Source organism: Pinus tabuliformis, chromosome 4_2, assembly GCF_031772625.1.
Source record: "Pinus tabuliformis cultivar Carrire ecotype Pingquan chromosome 4_2, CPIR1, whole genome shotgun sequence".
Classification (NCBI taxonomy): domain Eukaryota; kingdom Viridiplantae; phylum Streptophyta; class Pinopsida; order Pinales; family Pinaceae; genus Pinus; species Pinus tabuliformis.
This window is the reverse complement of record NC_142304.1, coordinates 1,127,308,982-1,127,324,506: the sequence shown is the minus strand read 5'-3', so window position 1 is coordinate 1,127,324,506 and position 15,525 is coordinate 1,127,308,982. Positions and strand designations below refer to the sequence as shown.

The following is a 15,525-nucleotide window of genomic DNA, read 5'->3' as shown; positions in this document are numbered from 1 at the left end:
AACGAAAGTTTCGTTCTTCAGTGCAGGCTGTGTGAAGGCTGTCTGCATTTCAGCGCAGTTCCCAAAGGGGCTACCTGCGCTGAAGGTCAAACTGCCTGTGTACCACCTGCGCTGGACCAGTCTTGCCTAGTGCTACTGGGGTTCCCTGCCGTTTATTGCGCTGTTTTCATCTTTGTTTTTGCAGCCTATTGTCAGTCAATGTACCTATCTGAAACCAACTTTCCTTGCCACTATTCCGCCTCGGTTGTATAAAGAAACTGTGTTTGTTCTTTCTGTATTTCTTATATCATTTATAGTTTCCCGTAACGAAAGTGAACTAGTCTTGCTGTGGCCTCTTAGATCTAGACCTGTGATAAGTGTCGTTTTGATCTTAAGAGTTAGTTTGTTTGCTGTTCATAGCTGATTGAGCTTTTGCTTTCATCATATGGTTTGAATTTATATATTTCTAGTGTCGAAACAAGTAAATCTTAAGGTGTCTTTTGATTTTGGACAAGCTTGTTTGCTTTCACTTGAAATTGAATTCGAAATTATACGACAGCTTTCTTTTTGTATTACACCAACATTAAGAAAGAGAAAAGAAATACCTGCATTGTGCATGTACATTTTGACAGATTGCATGTTGGTTTAGGGAAAAGTGCATTAGTGTGTGCTCTATGATCTGTGTGAAAAGATGATGTCTTTCTTTTCCCTCAGTAGTTAAGATTTTCAAAGTTGAAAGATTGAAAAGCTTGCTTATCATCTTAGACTGCATTTAGGAGTGTTACTATACATCCCGTGGTGATCCATAAAGGCAAACTGCTAAACAAGATCAACCTTAAAATAAATTGAATTTACATAACAACGCATTGAAACATAACGCAAACACATAGAGGTATAAGCTAGAGACGTGTTCCGGCGTCGTTAAACGTAGTGACTGTCGATCTCGAAGAAGGTGGGTGATTCCTCCTGAGATTCGGTGGCACTAATACGGACTTGTGCTCCCACGTACCGTCGCGTATATATTGGGAGACCCCTATAGGCATATATCTTTTATCCTTAGGAAGCCGCGTCGGCCGCCCTACTGATCGCAATGCAGTGAACACAACATTCACGAAGATCGACCACTCGTACCGTAAAACATATTCTGTGGTTTTGCGAAAGGTTTGGCACACCGTCTGCCTAGATCTCCAGAGCAGTTTCTTTTGGCCTTTTTCAAACTCTGTAACTGAAAAAGTCCATCCGAGCATTTGTCACTTCGGGCTCGTTAAAACATCGAAGGAGACTAGAGTCATCTTTAGCTTTTTCTCGACTCTTTAAAACTGAAAAAGCAAGTTGTGTCTAAAGCGTCGTTAACAATTTATTTTAAACGGAACAATCACCCTTTATTCCTGCGTTGATCCTCGAATTTAGTCTACCTTCATCACAAAGTTCTTGTAGAATCGCTAGGAAATCTTTTGGATAGACTAAATATGTCTGAACAACCGTCGACATCCAGGACCGTGTCATCCGACAAAGCAGCGGCAGAGCCTCCTGCTGCTACTCCAACAATGTTCGCCGTTATACCATCTGTCCCGGCAAATTGTCAACAACAAGCTGGAGTCCAATCAGAGATTGTTTCGACGACATGGTTAGTTCCTATTTCTTCATCCGAATTATCATCTGGTATTTCTTATGTTGAAACTCAACAACTTGATCCAATGTGTCTTCAAAGGCCAATCTACCCTTTAAGCACTAGATTGCCACCATATGGGGGGCAGTATGTCTTTTCATTGTTCCCCCTCGGAGAACAACCATATGGGAGTTTACAACAAAGTTCAGGTCAAACTGGAATTACATCCAGGGGATGGGTACCGATATTGCCTCAGCAACCAAGGGTTGCATATTCAATGCAACCAGTCCACCCTGTGTCGAATGTCGCCACTATACCTGGTATGTTAATTGCGTCGCAAGTACAAGCGCTACCTGTTGTATGTCAACCCCAAGTTTCTCAGGTTGCCATACAACAGCCTCTTGTCTCGACAACTCAATCACAACCTCCGGTTAGTGCCTCCTTATCTGGAGCGACTCAGGCTCAAACAAGTACTAGGACTCCTCATCTTGGTCAATCATCCAGTATTGGACAACAGCAAATGGTCCAACAACCGGAGCTGGTTCAAACCCAACAACCGCAATTCCAGCAATCATATCAAGGACCCGAGCAACAAGTCTTTGTAAGTAATGGGCAACCGCATAATAACGGTTGTGCCCATCAAACTTGTCAAAGTTGCCAGCATCAAATACATTATGCTGGTATGCAAAGACCTAATGCTCAGGCGATTCCATCTTATCCTGGGTATGCTCCGCCTAACCTGAGTCAACAGTTGCCCTTTGTAGCAACTCTAGAATTACCAGATCTAAACCGGCTGACGAATGATCCAATTGCTTATGCCCCTTGGTGGCCAGCGATTCCGCATAAACTTCCATCAGACATTCCTAAATTCAATGGAAATCCAGGTGAAGACCCGTCGAATCACGTGATGACTTTTCATCTGTGGTGCTCGTCGAACACCCTGAACGATGATTTGATAAGGCTTCGCCTTTTTCAGAGGACATTGACAGGTCCAGCGGCTAAATGGTATATTGAATTACCTAGAGCCTCGTTCGACAATTTTAGCTCCCTAGCCACGACTTTCTTAACCCATTTTCAATTACCGATAAGGTATGAAACTGGAACGAAAATCTTAACCAACTTTAAGCAGACGACAGCCACACATATATCCGATCATATACATGAGTGGCATCGTCGTCGCAGGATGGTAAAGACTTACGTTCCAGATCAGCTGTTAGCTGAATGGTCTATAAAGTCGTTACTTCCTGCCATAATGGAAGATGTGGCCAAGGGGGGAGTCGTAACGGAGGAGCAAGTTATTGCTCGTGCACAATATCTAGACTTAGTATATACTCAGTCCGGCACGCTCTATGATAAAATACCTGACACCCCTAGACCGGAATTCTCAATTCCTCCTCCTCCTAAATCAAACAATGACTCTCGCGCCAACGATGGTGTGTTTGGCAAACAACACCAAATTTCTAGTAAAAATGCAAATGAGGAACTTCTTGCCTCGGAAGTAAATGCCATGTCGATCGAAAAGGGCAAACAACTGAAGCAACCAGGGGGCAAGAAGAAAAAGAAAGGGAGAAAAAGGAAACCCCCAGCAGGGTGTCATATATGCGATGAGGATCATTGGACGAAAGATTGTCCACATATAGCTGAAGTTAAGAAACTCTTTAAGAGTTCAAAAACCCCAGCAGTATTGACTGATCCGTTTCCTAATCGAGGTCAAAATCTGGTTGCTAATCAAAATACTTCCCGATCCCAAGTGCTTATCTTGTCTACCTCAAAGCAGCAGAATGATGCTTTGACAAGGAATAAAGATTATGGGAATCCACAGCGGTCGAATAACAAGGCTGATGAACAACCTAGTAGTTCGACGACAACTTTGACCAAAGTTGTGCCACCCATCATTCCTGAACAGATGATAAAGTCGCCAAAGGGAGTAGTACCCAAATCGACACTTAATCCTCGTGCAAAAATAACACGGAATTATAATATAATAGAGGACCTGGCTCAATCTTCGTCCCCTATGTCGACACTCGAGGTACCGCAAAATTACCCCTCCCAAGAGCAAGCTTTATTATCAGCAATAGGTGGGATTGGCCCAATGGATTCCAATCTCGTGGCCTTTGATCATAAAGGATATGACCCTCAGTTACCAGCTCAACTAGCTTTCCTTATTCAAGTGAAAGCCCTCAACAAAACTGTTCATCGGACAATTATTGATGAGGGGGCATCTACATGTATTATGTCGATGAGTTGCTGGAAAAATTTAGGCTCACCACCCTTGTCGAAATCGTCGACGATGTTAAAAGCATTTGATGGACGATCATACACTCCATACGGGATTTTAAGTAACTTGCAAGTTGAGCTTGGGGGCAAAACAATAGAAGTTGATGTTGAAGTAATCGACGGAAACCTCGATTACAACATCCTACTGGGAAGGCCCTGGATATATGCCATGGCCGCAGTTGTGTCGACCTACTTCAGGAAGATTGCATTTCCCTTTCAAGGAGGAATTACAGTCGTCGACCAACAAACTTTCCTCCCCGATAGTTCACAAGTTGCGGGAAGCATTCCAATGATCCATGGAAGCAATCATTCGCTTCAAAATATTGGAGTAGGCCTCCTAAAAGACCCTGCCTTAATGGGTACTTTTGCCCTACCGCCTGCAAGTAATCTGACGGAAGTGGCCACAGTGGAAACCTACAATATGAAATCTTCTATATCTAATGGATTCGGAAGATTCCTAAACATTTTGTCAGCGTGGATCATCACCCTAATAGAAATACTGTAAATACAGTGGGCTCCGAGGACGGTTCTTATCTCGTGTCAACCTCGTTAAAAAATGAAACAAGGAGTCATGAGGATAGTTCATTTACTATGTCAACCTCATTAAAAAATGAAAACAATCCCCTTTCCAAATCTCAAAGGTAAACCTTCATTCCAACCACCAAGTTGAATGCAATGAAGCTTGGGGGGCATGCACCTCGATTTGCGTTGTTATGCTGGGGGCATGCAAACTTATCATCGAGCAGTTTTAGCATAAAGTTCATGCTCGTTAAAAAATAAACGCAAGATCTGAGCAGTTTTAACGCGGTCTTCATGCTCGTTAAAAAATAAATATAAGCAGTGAGAAATGTTTCCTCCAGAGTTTAAGCTCATTTTTAACTAAAAAATGAACCCATCCCGGTAAATAACCGCTGTGATCGTAAATTTATCAGCCATAAAAGCCTTGGTCGTGTTTGCACCTGCCACCTCCACTTTCATTTGGCCGATCGTTCACCTCGATATGATTGTTTACCCATTTTGAGGAACAGCTGCGAAGAGTGATTTCACCTAGCCATCCTTGTGACACTGCCGTGATTGGAAAATTCCAACCTGTACCTGGAATCAGTTGCTATCCCTGTTCAGCACTCGTTCCTCAAAAGACGAGTCTTCTTTAAGCTCTTTTCAACTGACTCGTAAAATATGAAAAGTTTGCCGAGTTTTGGCCTTCCAGCTCGTTAAAGTGACCGGAAGAGCTATCCCTCCTCTAGATTTTAATCTTTTTGGACCTGAGGGATTATTACACAAAAAGGTCGAGCGCTTGTTTTATTCGGCTCGTTAAAGTTATCGAAAACTCATCCCTTCTGTATTGTTTTATACTTTTTCGGACTTAAGGGATTAGATGACGAAAAAGGAATTTTGGAGTTAACTTTTTGTACATTTTCAGACTCTCTAAAAATGAAAAGGACCGAGCTTTCCTTGTCGTTAGACTCGTTAAAATGATTAAATAGCGACAAACTTGTCTTTAGACGAGAACGAGTTTCCCTATCGCTAAGCTCGTTAAAACATAGCGATGGGCTTGCCCGAAGGGCAAGTTATAGAACAAGCATATGTTATCCTCCTCAAGCTTGACAAAAATAAAGAGGTACTGGTCAGAAATGACTGGGGAAAAATTGGGAGAACCTCAAAGCTTTAATGGTAGCAAGTCGCTCTTGAACATGACACTTTGTCCTCCGTATCACATCGGGTTGGGTTGTTTCATTCACCGGTCTCATCACCATGATCTTCGCCAAACCATCCACATTTGGGGTAATGCTACCGATCCATCACATCAGTGTCGTTATATGTTCAAGAGATGTTGTTCAGAAAGAGTCAACCGTGTCCCATCCACTGCCATACATTATCCTTCATCCACCCATGATCGCCACCCTGAATCATATTTCACAGATTGTTTTCACCTCCACTAAAATCATTAGCTCCGTTACGTGTCACTGATGTGGGATTCATTAAGGCCCTCCTTTGACGGATCGCTTCTTGTCGACTTCAGCTCATTATCCAAGAAGTTGATTTAGGGACAAACCCCCCAGTACTTTGAAGCTTGCATGCCTCAATGGCAAGTTTCTCACTTCCGGCGACAGGTATACATCAATGACCTTCGACCAGAAGATTTTGCGCGGTGTTCGACGCCAAGTCCTATATTCACACCACGTGAATTGTACTGCAGTACCTTGAGGGTCATTATCATTATCGGTGATTCCTCTCGCGCTTGTTAACGGTTTACATTATTGACCGGTAATCAAGCGATGTCTTTCCATGTTTGACTTCAGCGCAATTCTCACATGGATCGACTTGTACTTAGAGTGAAGATCGAACGAGTTTGAAGACCCCGGGTCTAGTTTCATCCATCCGGGTTGCGATATATATTCAGGAAAAATAAAGATATTTGATATGTACATCATTGCAGCAGATGATCATCCTATTCAAAGGATGATAATTTCAGCAGAGAATTATCAGTCTACCATCAGACGGTCGTCTGTTCTATGTACTAAAATGAATTTATAAAAGCTGAGCATGGGAATGCCTGCCTCAGCTAGATCATGAAAGCAGAATGAAAAATAATGTATTGTATTATATTTTATTACAGGTCACCTCTCAGCGATTGAATGAACTTCGGATCCTCCTGATAAAGCATTTCACCCGGTAAACGACCTCATACTTTAGGGGGCAACTGTTATAGACATTTTTGTGCCTTACAGCATGAAGCATGAAATGTCAATAATCTAAGGGATCCAAAGTCCCTAAACATGTTGTTCCTACCCCTAGAGGAACAAGGTCAACAAACCACAGCACTAAATATCAGTTCTCCACCTGAAAACACTCAAAAACAAGCTAATTCTGGATCATGTCAACTACTCCACTGAGCATCTGCGCTGAATGTCAACTGCTCCACTGAGCATCTGCGCTGAATGTCAACAGCTCCACTCTGTACCTGCACTGAATGTCAAAAGCAATGAAGGCTACCTGCGCTGGGCGAGATTGGCCAAGTGGCACAGTCATTCCTCAAGGTGTCAAATGCCCAGGAAGCTTCCAAAATGACACTTGGATCAGGGAATTCGCCTTGTGATGAGTAAGAGGATCTAGATCTCCAAGTGGAAGCAAGAAACTCCAAGTGGACTCAAGAACTGAAGAATAACTGAAGTGGGAGAGGACACTAGTCAGCTTCATGCCAGCCTCAAGCTGACTCATCCTTTCTCCAAATCTCCTATATATAGAGCTCTCTCATGAGGTCTAGGGGGGTGGGAATCTTGTGAATGTAAGGAAGTGCTGTTGGTTTGAGTATAGAACTATTGGGTGATTTTCTTGAAGGAGGTGAAGAGGAGATTTCTTTCTGCTGGGAGGTGTTGCTGGATTGGGCCTCTTATGGTTGTAACACTCTCAGAACTTTACTTCTTCCATTAATAAAGCATTTGAGGTTCTTCTATATGCATGTGCCTCAATGGCGTATTGATGCTTGTATATTTGATTCATTCTAATCCTTGAATCAATTATGGATGTATGCTTCTTGTAGTTTCCCTTTCTTGTGCTTTTGCAGGATCTTTGTGTAGCTGGGCCAGTGAAAGAGCAAGGAGCTGGGAGCAAGCAGCAAAGAGGGAAGATTGGATCAATCATTAGCAGAAGATAACGGTTAGTGTATCTCTTTCTCCTCTCCCTTACATCTCATAAAGAAGTAATCTTGAATAGATTTGCTTTGATTGTTGCTGAGGTACTATCACCCTTAGAGTGGGATAGGGTCATTCCGTATTGGATACTTTTCCCAACAACAAAGTATACTGAGGCTAATGAGGTATACCAAAGGATGATGAATGTCAAATTACTTGATGCAGAATGGTGGGAAAGCATCACTGATTTACTGTAAGAAATTTATAGTAAAAAGTTACTGCACAATAAAAATAGAGTAGCTAAGTAAATAGATGAAAATAGGACAATAGGGTCAAAGAGTATTAGGGTCAAAGAGTATTTGGTGAAAGATAAAAGTTGAAGAAGATTCCAGCGTAAAAGACCATAGTAGCAAGCCAGCATAAAGGGCTACAAATCCAACCATAAAAGCCAATAGTACCACAATAAAAGGGACATCATGAAACAGTTGAATAGCTGTCTCTATCTTCTTGCAAGAAGATATTTGTATTTCCTAGAATAAATATCAAGTTTGTTTTGACATATTTTGTAATAATTCTTGTATAAATACTTCACCATTCGAAGTATGTAGGGTGGATTCTTAGAAATTTCTATAGACCTTTTTGATAAAAGGTTGTAAGCTATTGTATCATTGTTTGGACCAGCAAGATGGATTAATGGATAAAGATAAGACATTTCACTGGATTCATGTGTAGAGCGAAGTGCAGACATGTATTTTCTCTTATGTTGTTATTTTTCTTTAAAAGTTTTTCCACAATCTTTAATGTATCTGAAATCTGAATGCCATAATATAGAATGATATCTCAGAATTTTCTTCATTGCACTCTATTTTAACTATTATGTATTTTAATGTTTTCTGCTAATTATCTAAATTAAGGAATTCTCGATTGCTCTTTAGTCTAGGTAGTCTCCCTGTGGTCTATAGAAAAGGATTCTTAATTGCCCTTTGTTCATGATGATCCTTTGTTCCTCATTTTAATCTTGATCTGAGAATTCTTAAGTGCTCTCTCACCCTGGTTAAGATCATTTCACCCATTTGACCCAAAAACCTACACTTTACTCTGCTAGCTTGCCCTTTGAACACTCCCTTTAGGGAGTTAATTCCAGTTCTGCTTTCCTCCTTTGACTCCATAGCCCAATGGTCCAAAGACATCTATCTATCCATCTGTTTTAAGGATTCCACCATCCAACCTTCAATACAAATCAAAACCCCCTGAACCTTTAGAACTAGCCTAAAATCCTAGCAAACAAAGCTAAATCATGTAGAGAGAGCCCTCTCTGATTCATAGGTTGGCTAGAGCCTATACTTAAAAGATTGGTTTGTGGTTACCTCGGTCCTTTCCTTCTTCTAAGAACTTATAGGGAAAAGTTTTGAGTGATAACAGTGGGATTCAAAGAGATCACGATGTAACCAGGTGAGATGCCGTGGGAAATGGATCAGAGGCTAAAATGTACGATTGTGAAGCCAACATGAATTTGACAGATGGGCAGCATAGCGAGTGGTTTGTGGATTCACTACTTCCACACTTAAGGAGTGCACTATCGCAGCAAAAGATAAAAACTCAGGTAGAGGCCTTGGAGATTTCCATGAGACTACATGAGACTCTGATGTAGGATCCTAATCTAGGAGTCCAGCAGATCCATGCACAACTGAAGAATTTGTGCCTTGAGATGCAAAGTTTGAAGCAGGACAGGATGGTTCGGCCAGAGGTCCACGAAGAGGTATGGTGTTTGAAATGCAAAAGTCAGGGTCATGACAAAGACCACTGCCCAGTCTTTACAAATTAACTTGCAGGAGGAGGACCAATGCCTTTAAGGCTGGAAGCTCAAGTAGGAACTAGCGCAACACCTACTTTATGGTGCGCTATCTGTCAGGTAGCCAGAAAACATGCCATGGATTACTGTCACTTGCTACAAAAGTATGTGAAGCACCGCAATAGTTGCTCTGCAACTTTTGTAGGTTGATAGGACATGATGAGCATACTTGCAAGAGCTATGAATTAATGATGGACAGAACTCCTGCCTACAGGGTTCAAGCCAAAATGCGGCCCCTTGACCAGAATGCAGGGATGGCGTGAACAGGATTTCAGGGGCGCAAACAAGGCCGACGTGGAGGAGGACCTAGTAGAGGTCAAGGACAATTGATTTGCTACAATTGCCAAGGACCGGGACACTTTGCCCACTATTGCACTAATCCAATGCATCCATCGTGCAAGTATTGCACGCTGTTTGATCATGAAATAGAAGATTGTCCTATGTTGATAGCTAGGATATGTGACAAAGGAGCACTACCACCTCCCCTGACTCAGAACCTGCAGATGATGAGGTTTGAGCCACGTGAGGAAGTTTTGAACATAAATATAGTGCTTTGGAGTGGAATCACGACAGGAGATGCCAAGGGGAAACAACCGGAAGACAATACCTGGGTTCGCAAAGCCCCAATGAAAGAGGCTAAGTTTGATTTGGAGCACACGCGTGAAGCATTCATGGAAGCTAAGAAGAGCTTCATTGAAGCCTCCACCTCAGGAAGAAAGGATAAGACTGAGCCAGAGATGGCCCCTTTTATGCTAACAAATTTCCTAGAAACCTGTATGAAGTTGCTGCACGACAGTAAGGTTGTAAAAGGGCTACAAGAACTCATCAATAGATGCGCTGGCACTGCGCCAGGTGAGCCGCACGTAGTACAAAATATTGGCAACCATAAGACAAGGAAGGGATGGGAGATGAGACTGACCACGCAAATAGGAGAGTATGAAATGGATCAGGCCATTTTGGACCTAGGGTCAGATGAGAATGTTTTGCTGAAATAGACTTGGGAGCGAATGGGGAGACCTGAACTGCAGTGGTATCCAATTTAGCTAAGGATGGTGAATTAGCAGAAAATCATACCCATGGGGTGACTGCAGGGAGTGACTGTCGATATTGAGGGAGCGAGCATGCTGGCAGATTTTGAAGTAATAGAGATTGTGGATGATAGCAATCCCTACCCTGTGGTCTTGGGAATTGACTAGGCTACTGATATGAATGGGGTAATCAATCTGAAGAAGTGAAAGATGATCTTTGAGAATAAATCACTGCGCGTAATAATACCCCTAGATCTTACTGAAGGATCGTGCTATACAGAACCAATCCGCGATTATAAGAGTGATGATGATCTAGCCTGCATCTATAAGATAATAGCCCGAGACCAACACTGGGTGAATCCTACCATGGATGGATGGATTGCATGCGAGCGCGAGAGTTCCTTCACTTCAGACTCCGACAAAGAAATAGAATGCTAGCAGAATCGGTTACATGAAGTAACTACGTTGAATTGCAACATGATGACCCGATCGTTGTGCTGCGTGTTGTCAAAAGTAAGAAATATTCCTACTTATGATGGTATAAATGAGGTAGATTCCTTTTTGGATGCATTTGAAAGAGAGGTGCCAGAAAAACAATGCTTCCAAGCCTTGGACTGGGCGCTGTGTGCTACGCCCACAAGATGGTGAGGTACGCACAAGGGAAGCTTTGATGATTGGCGCAGATGTAGGAGGATGATGAGAGCACGGTTTGGGAAGCCTAAGATGTGATTGATAGACAAGTACGATGGATAGGATGATCCATGCTCGAATCTGGCCAAATGGACATAGGCCTATGGAGAAAATCCACAACTTGAGCGGGTGCACCTGTTCCGTCATACCCTAGATGTTATCCCAATGAATTGGTATATAGAAATAGAACTTTGCCATGGGACAGGTGAATGGGATATCCTGTGTGAAGGATTCATGATGACATTCAATTTTGAGGATGGGTTTGACAGTATTGATGAAGCGCTACAAGAGGTGAAAGCAACCATCCTTAGGACACCACAGGATCCTCTAGATCTGATTCACCCTGAATGGGCTACACAGCAGAGTCGCGTGCTAGAATGTTATAATGTAACTATTGAAGAGGAGTATGAAGATCCACAAAAGATTAACATTCCAAAAATAGAAGGCCACCGTAAGGTTTAAGGACCACAGATTGAGAACCCTGATATAACCGCGCCGTTGAAAACTAAACAGGTGAACATTGGTACGGAGGCAGAACCCAAATTTGCGAAGATTGCAGACTACTGGGATGATGTGACGGTGGATAAGGTCACTGAATTGCTCCACGAATACCAGGGCTTATTCCCTACCAAGCTTACGGATCTGAGAGTAATAATCAGATCTCTAGGAGTGATGAAGATCACGTTGAAGCCTGACGCAAAGCCAGTTAAGCAGAGGCCTTACCGCCTAAATCTGAAATACAAGGAGAAAGTCTGCTTAGAGCTAGACAAAATGCTAGCAGCAGGTATCATTGAGCCTATGGAAGAATCTGATTGGGTAAGACCAATGGTGGTGCAAGAGAAGAAGCAGAAGTATGAGATAAGGATATGCGTGAATCTCATAAAATTAACTGACAGTTGTGTGCATGATCCTTTCCCAACTCCATTCACGGATGAAGTGTTGGACAATGTAGGTGGATAGGAGGCATACTCCTTCACTGATGGGTTCTATGGGTACCACGAAATCAAAATTTCACCGGAACATAGGAGCAAGACAACCTTCGCGACTGAGTGGGGTTGCTTTCAATACACCGTGATGCTGTTTGGGTTGAAGAGTGTGCTTGTTATCTTTTCACACGTGGTTGTCACGACATTCAAAGAATTTATTCATAAGTTCCTGGAGGTCTATTTTGAGACTGAACTGTATTTGGGCTAGTTAAGTGCCATGTAGCGAGCTTGCGGTTGATGCTGGATACTTGTCGAAGATACTAGATCACGCTCAATCTCAAGAAGTGTCTGTTTTGCGTTCCTTTTGGGAACCTATTGGGGAATGTGGTTTGCAGACAAGGGCTGATGGAAGAGCCCGTGAAGATCGTGGTGACTCTAAACTTGGAAGCATTGAGGAGTGTGAAACAGCTGCGCGTTACTATGGGACATACAGGATATTATAGGAAGTTTATCAAAGGCTATGCCCAGATAACCGTGCTGATGGAAAAATTGTTGAAGAAGGATGTCACATTCTGCTAGAATGATGACTGTAAGAAAAGCTTGGATATATTGAAAGAAAATATGGTCACCGCGCCAATTCGAGTCTTCCCGAACTGGAAGAAAGAGTTTCATGTACATGTCGACGCGTCGTGTATAGTGCTGGGGAAATACTAACGTAGGATGGTGGAGAAGGCTTGGACCACCCTATCGCATTCGCAAGTTACAGATTATCTAAAAAGGAGAAGAACTATTCTACCACTAAATGTGAAGGGCTAGCTATGGTGTATGTGCTCTAGAAGTATCAACACTACTTGCTAGGAGGCCACTTTATGATGTATACAGACCACTCCGCGCTGAAGTACCTAGTCAATAAGCCTGCATTGGGGGGGTGAATTTGTAGATAGCTCTTATTGTTCCAAGAATACGATTATGAAGTTGTTGTGAAGCCTGGACGCTTGAACGCGGGACCAGACCATCTGTCGCGCATTGAAATAGGGGAGGAACCTACTAACTTGGAAGAAGGATTTGCCTGACGCACAGCTATTTGCAGTGTGTGTCACAGATGGTCATTTCGAGGATATAATACACTTCCTAACAACAGGATCTGCACCAAAAGAATACTCTATCTAGCAAAAGAAGGAATTAGTGGTGCGTGCGACAGATTTCTCTATCATTGTTGGGCATTTATACAAGATGGGAACTGATGAGATATTGTGAAGGTATGTACCTGAGTTTGAACGAAGCAGCATCCTCGTGAATGCTCATGGGGGCACCACAGGAGGACATTATGCAGGGAGAGAAACCGCACAGAAGATTATACATGTCAGGTTGTGGTGGCCAACCCTTCATCAAGATTCAAAAGCATATTGCAAGGCGTGTGATGTATGTCAAAGAACAGGTAGGCCATCACGAAGGGATGAAATGCCTTTGAATCCACAAATGACATTGCAACCCTTCGAAAAGTGGGCAATAGATTTTGTAGGACCCATTCAGCCCCAAGGAAAGACAAGCGCGAGGTACATTATCACTATGACGGAATACTTGACTCATTGGGCAGAAGCGCAGCCAGTGAAGGATTGCATGGGCGTGACTGTCGCAAAGTTTCTATTTGAGCATGTACTCATGCAATGTGGATGTCCAAATATCTTGATGAGTGATCAAGGTACGCACTCCCTAAATGAGACGATCAACGCACTAACGGAGTAATTTCATGTGTATCACCAGAAGAGCGCACCTTATCACCCACAAGCTAATGGGACAATGGAGGCATTCAAGAAAGTGCTTGAAAATGCACTGATCAAGGTTTACAATTCTAAGCGAAGTGATTGGGACCTATGTATACCTGCAATATTGGGGGCTTGTCGGAAAACATCTGAAAAGCTGACGAGACAAACCCCTTTTAGGTTTGTCTATGGTGTGGAAGCCGTAATGCCTATGGAATACATCGTGCCTAGTCTGCGCATAATAGCGCTCACAGGTACGACAGATTGTGAAGCCCTCGAAGAGAGGCTTGCATAGCTGGATGAGCTCGAAGAAGAATGATTTTTGGCTAGATTTCACCAACAGGTCCAAAAGCAGCATGGAAAAGCATGGCACGATTGAGACATCAAGCTACACACATTCAAGGTAAATGATTTGGTTTTGTTGTATGATAGTAAGTTTGATAAATTCCCTATAAAATTCAAGATGCACTGGTTAGGGACGTATGCTATTAAGGAGATTACCGAGAGAGGCGCGGCACATCTTGTCAAGTTAAATGGACAACCCTTCCCAAGAAAGGTGAATGGAAATTGCTTGAAGACATACACCAATGATCCAGCCATATGACTAAATGAAAGTAGCACAGTCTTAGCGCTCTAGGCAGCTGAAAGGAGGCACGGGACTATAAACTAAACTACCTGGGTTGGGGAGCTGTGTGATTTTATGACTGTGTCACAGGGTCCACGACAGTGCGAAGTCAGTTGTGCTAGCGTGCAAGTATGTTGGAAAGTGACCGTTAAAGTCACTATTCACGATTTGATGGTCAGTTTGAGGTGAAATGGAGTGGGCGGCAGGGATTTAAGGAAAACTTTATGGATTAGATTCTTGGAAATCTGCCTCTAATCTAGCATTAATGGGCTGAATGTGGGGGGAATAGTCGAATTTGAATTCAAAAGGCCCTATAAATTATAAATTACAAGTGGCTTTCCAGTGACAAACACTTGGCATTTTGACAATTTAGTTGTTGCGCTATTAGCTATGTAGGGACCTTGCGAATTTTGAGGCTTTGAGAGCAAGTTCAGTGTTTGAGAGATTGTCGAAGGAGACACAAGACCTCCTGACCAGAATGATGTCAACACTCGAGGAAGTCGTGCAAGAAATTGCGGTAATAGAAGCTCCAGAGCGTGCCAGAGTGATAGTTGAGGTCCCTAAATCACCGAGAACATCGAGACCTAAGAAGGATAAGCAGGCTATGATCCCGGTGTGCGTCTCACCAGGAAACCCACAGAGGACCAAGATCACCTTGCAGGGAAAGGGGAAGGCCATTAATCTGGAGGAAGAAGAGGAAGAATCTGAAGAAATCCTGGTGGATGAGGAGGATTTGGAAATGGAAGTTGAAACACAAGGTGTGGACCCTATGACTAGGTCACTAGAATATGTTCCTCCACGCAAGGGCAAAGCCAAGGTGTCGAAGGACATAGATGAGAGAAATAGCTCCCTGCAAACTCTGTTGTTCCCAGATGACATTGTTTCTTAGGGGCTGCACTTATGGCGAGTTCCTGTACTGCAATTCGAAGATTGGGACCTCATAGATCACAAGAAATTCCTTTCTTTAGTGATTGAGCATCTACAAATTGATGCAACTACTGGAACAATTGAATTGGAGCCGCAGACTTGGCTCAAGGGTCTAGAGAAGGCTGGGCTACTCAACCTACTCTCGGTGTCACATTACCACCATGCCCCAGTGACCGTCTTCATCATGAGGCAGCTGCTCTGCTTGGTGCATGAT

The 15,525-nt window shown here is 42.9% G+C and overlaps 1 protein-coding gene across 1 annotated transcript in view; it reads left to right on the top strand.

Annotated features, from left to right (window-relative positions):
• The window catches only part of LOC149173625 (subtilisin-like protease SBT5.4), a 36,250-nt gene extending 23,751 nt beyond the window's left edge, over positions 1-12,499 (top strand). Inside the window, exon 4 of the mRNA XM_089426763.1 lies at positions 12,392-12,499. Coding sequence (XP_089282889.1) covers positions 12,392-12,499 — 108 coding nt within the window. The remainder of the gene's footprint in view (positions 1-12,391) is intronic.
• The last annotated feature ends 3,026 nt before the right edge of the window (positions 12,500-15,525 follow it).